The 3,404-nt window shown below is 39.6% G+C and overlaps 1 protein-coding gene across 1 annotated transcript; it reads left to right on the forward strand.

The window, feature by feature from the left end:
* Positions 1-389: 389 nt before the first annotated feature.
* On the forward strand, positions 390-3,179 carry NEUROD6 (neuronal differentiation 6). Its single transcript, XM_065832978.2, has 2 exons — positions 390-541; positions 1,971-3,179. The coding sequence occupies exon 2, from the start codon at positions 1,992-1,994 to the stop codon at positions 3,003-3,005; it is 1,014 nt and encodes a 337-aa protein (XP_065689050.1). The 5' UTR covers positions 390-541; positions 1,971-1,991; the 3' UTR covers positions 3,006-3,179.
* The last annotated feature ends 225 nt before the right edge of the window (positions 3,180-3,404 follow it).

The raw sequence follows: 3,404 nt of genomic DNA on the forward strand, positions 1-3,404 counted from the left end.
TTTTCATTTTTTTTGCTGGGTACCAGGTGCACCAGACAGACTCAGATCAATACAAGACAGCACTTTTCGTATAAACAATACCGTATTAACAACCGCAGGGCAGCCGTACCTGTAGGCAGGGATAGCACCAAATGTTGGCACGACTATCCGTGCAGCTAGACTGCTAAAAAGAAGCAGCTCCAGTGGAAATGCACCTACTGTATGTGAGATGCTGGTGCTTTTTTTTTTCTCCCCCTCTATCAGTCTAACCTTCTGTGTTGATACATGAATGCTGGTACCCACTTAGAGGGATGCCAGATGATCAGTGCAGAATGAAGGTCCCAGGAGAAAGGCTCACGTGGTTTTCTCTGCCCCGTGACGTCACCAGCAGATGGCATGGGTACCAGCTCTGGCAGTTGGCATCAATGTCACTTTTTAGAGATCAATGAGATAGTGCAGATATACACAGATCTAGACTCCAGGAGACGATGCGACATTCAGACTGAAAAGATTTGGAAGGCAAAAAATGAAAACTGATTGTTGAATGAAATAAAAAGCTAAGGTAATACAAATAAAGATATATTTCAGTTGGTGCTGGGTGTGCATGCAAGTGTTTAAAGATACAGTATCATTGTCTTGTATTTTATGTATGCTATTTACTGTCTAATAACTCCTCCTAACATTTTATTCTTCTGATACAATTGTATACTTTCGTTGGTGTTATGTAATATTGCAAGTGTGTAGACAATACTGATAGAGTTAGTCTTTGACTGGGGTTTTTGTTTAGTTTTGTTCTATTAAAAAAAGTCCCTGCATTCGTTTTGTTTGTCTCTTTGAGGACCGTCGGGTCCAAGCTTTTGCTGCTCCCAAACTGCAAACAAAAGCAAAATAACTGGGAGAAGGGAATTTTTTTCCCATTCCAGACTGAATTCTGATCACACGTGCAGGATTGCAGTCAGAATCCACAGACCGCTCCTGTCAGCTACGGGCTGGAAGGAGACGTCTGAGCCTCGCAGAACATAAACACTGCTATAGTGTGCAGGGAATTTTTCACCTCCCCCCCCTAATAATTGATGGGGAAGAAAAAAAAAAATGAAAGAAAAAGGTAAATAAGTTGGTTCTAACTAAACAGATAATTTTAATCACAATTTTTGCTGGGAAAAAAAGGGAAAAAAAAAAAAGGTAGGGGGAATTTTATTTCCTAACTCTAACCTGAATACTTTTAGGGTTAGATCATTCTGATTTTTGTCTTAATATAAAATAAGTAATATGTGATTTTCATACAAATAATTAGAAAAAAAGAATTATCTGTTTTTAATTATGTTACTAGCTGAGTGATTGGGGGAGGGCGGATGTTCCATTATTTTTTTTTTTTCTATCCCCTCTAACTTACTAGAGTTTAATATCTTGATTCATAAGGGAAGAAACATGGAGGTGAAAAAAAAAACAACTTAGAAACATAAGTCAAAAAGTGTTTTTAAAATATTTAACCATCATCAGTCACTAGAGATATGGCACTTTTTAATTTTAAGACTGCTTTCGCTTCCCTCATTTTTTTCACACAGGGGAATGTGGATTAATAAAATGTCTGTATTGCTTTATCATGTTTTGCATTTCTTTAAATTCCATAGTGGCGAGGGTTTGAAGGGCTTGTTTAAAAATAAAATAAATTAGCAGGGAGCTAATTGTACATTTTAAATACTGATTTACTCCATACTTATCTGTGAGAAATGTGGCTTTTTAGTTGCAAGATCCTGAATGTTTCAAGTGATTTTAAAATATTGGACAGCTTTTATTTTTTAAAAAGTGGAACTGGAATTGGCATTTTATGTAAAAAAAAATATAGATAGATAGGTTGTGCATTTATACATATACACACACTTATACCTAGAGCGTGCATGCAGACACACAAAAGGTGCATGAGGATGTGTGTTTAAGTCGGCAAACTTTAAAAATGGAAATATTTAAATATTGTGCTGGCATTCTTTCAGGTAACTTAAGATTATAGAACCATGTTAACACTACCGTTTGATGAGTCTGTTGTAATGCCAGAATCCCAGATGTGCAGAAAGTTTTCCAGAGAAAGTGATGATCAAAAGCAATTGAAGAACCCCGAAAGCTTTTCAAAGCAGATTGTACTCAGAGGAAAGAATATTAAAAGATCTCCTGGAGAAGACACAGAAAAAGAGGAGGAGGAGGAAGAGAGAGAAGAGGAGGATGAGAATGGCTTGCCCAGGCGAAGGGGCCTTCGGAAAAAAAAGACGAGCAAGATAAGGATGGAAAGGATCAAATTCAGGCGACAAGAAGCCAACGCTAGAGAGAGGAACCGGATGCACGGCCTTAACGACGCCCTGGACAATTTAAGGAAAGTGGTCCCCTGTTATTCTAAAACACAAAAACTGTCCAAAATAGAAACTTTAAGACTAGCCAAGAACTACATTTGGGCTCTTTCTGAAATCCTGCGAATTGGCAAGAGACCCGATCTGCTCACGTTTGTCCAAAACTTGTGCAAGGGTCTGTCCCAGCCAACTACAAACTTGGTGGCGGGATGCCTGCAGCTGAATGCCAGAAGTTTCCTGATGGGCCAGGCGGGTGAAGGCGCCCATCACACCCGCTCGCCATACTCCACTTTCTACCCCCCCTACCACAGCCCCGAGCTCAGCACCCCCCCGGGGCACGGGACTCTTGACAACTCCAAGTCCATGAAACCCTACAATTACTGCAGCGCTTACGAGTCCTTCTATGAAAGCACTTCCCCCGAGTGTGCCAGCCCACAGTTTGAAGGTCCCTTAAGTCCTCCCCCAATTAACTATAATGGGATATTTTCCCTGAAGCAAGAAGAAAGCTTGGACTATGGCAAAAATTACAATTATGGCATGCATTACTGTGCAGTGCCACCCAGGGGTCCCCTTGGGCAGAGCTCTATGTTCAGGTTGCCTACAGAGAGCCACTTCCCTTACGACTTACATCTGCGCAGCCAGTCTCTCACCATGCAAGATGAATTAAATGCAGTTTTTCATAATTAATGAGGAAAATGAAAATAAACAGTGGTCATTCACCTCCCCATCTAATTAAGAGCAAGCAGATGCTTGGGCACTGCATAATTGGCACAACTCTATTTAACGTGTTTACTAGTTCCTAAAGTGTGTTTCAACTATTGTGGGGATTTTCTATGTATTAATAAACCCTTTTTCCGATAAGTATTTTTCCTTTCGTTTTTTTGTCTGTAAACACTGTGAGATCCTGTTTCCTCCCAGAGGTTATTTCCACCCCCCCCTTTTTTTTTTTTCTTTTTATTTCCCTATTTGCTGGATTTGTTGAGCAGTGTGTCTGAACAATATCACTGAAATAAAAGCATACACACTGTGTAAAGTCAATGTTTATTTTGATTGTACAGTAATTATACAAATGCATGTTATTCAAAT

This window comes from Patagioenas fasciata, chromosome 2 (genome assembly GCF_037038585.1).
Source record: "Patagioenas fasciata isolate bPatFas1 chromosome 2, bPatFas1.hap1, whole genome shotgun sequence".
In the NCBI taxonomy this organism is placed as follows: domain Eukaryota; kingdom Metazoa; phylum Chordata; class Aves; order Columbiformes; family Columbidae; genus Patagioenas; species Patagioenas fasciata.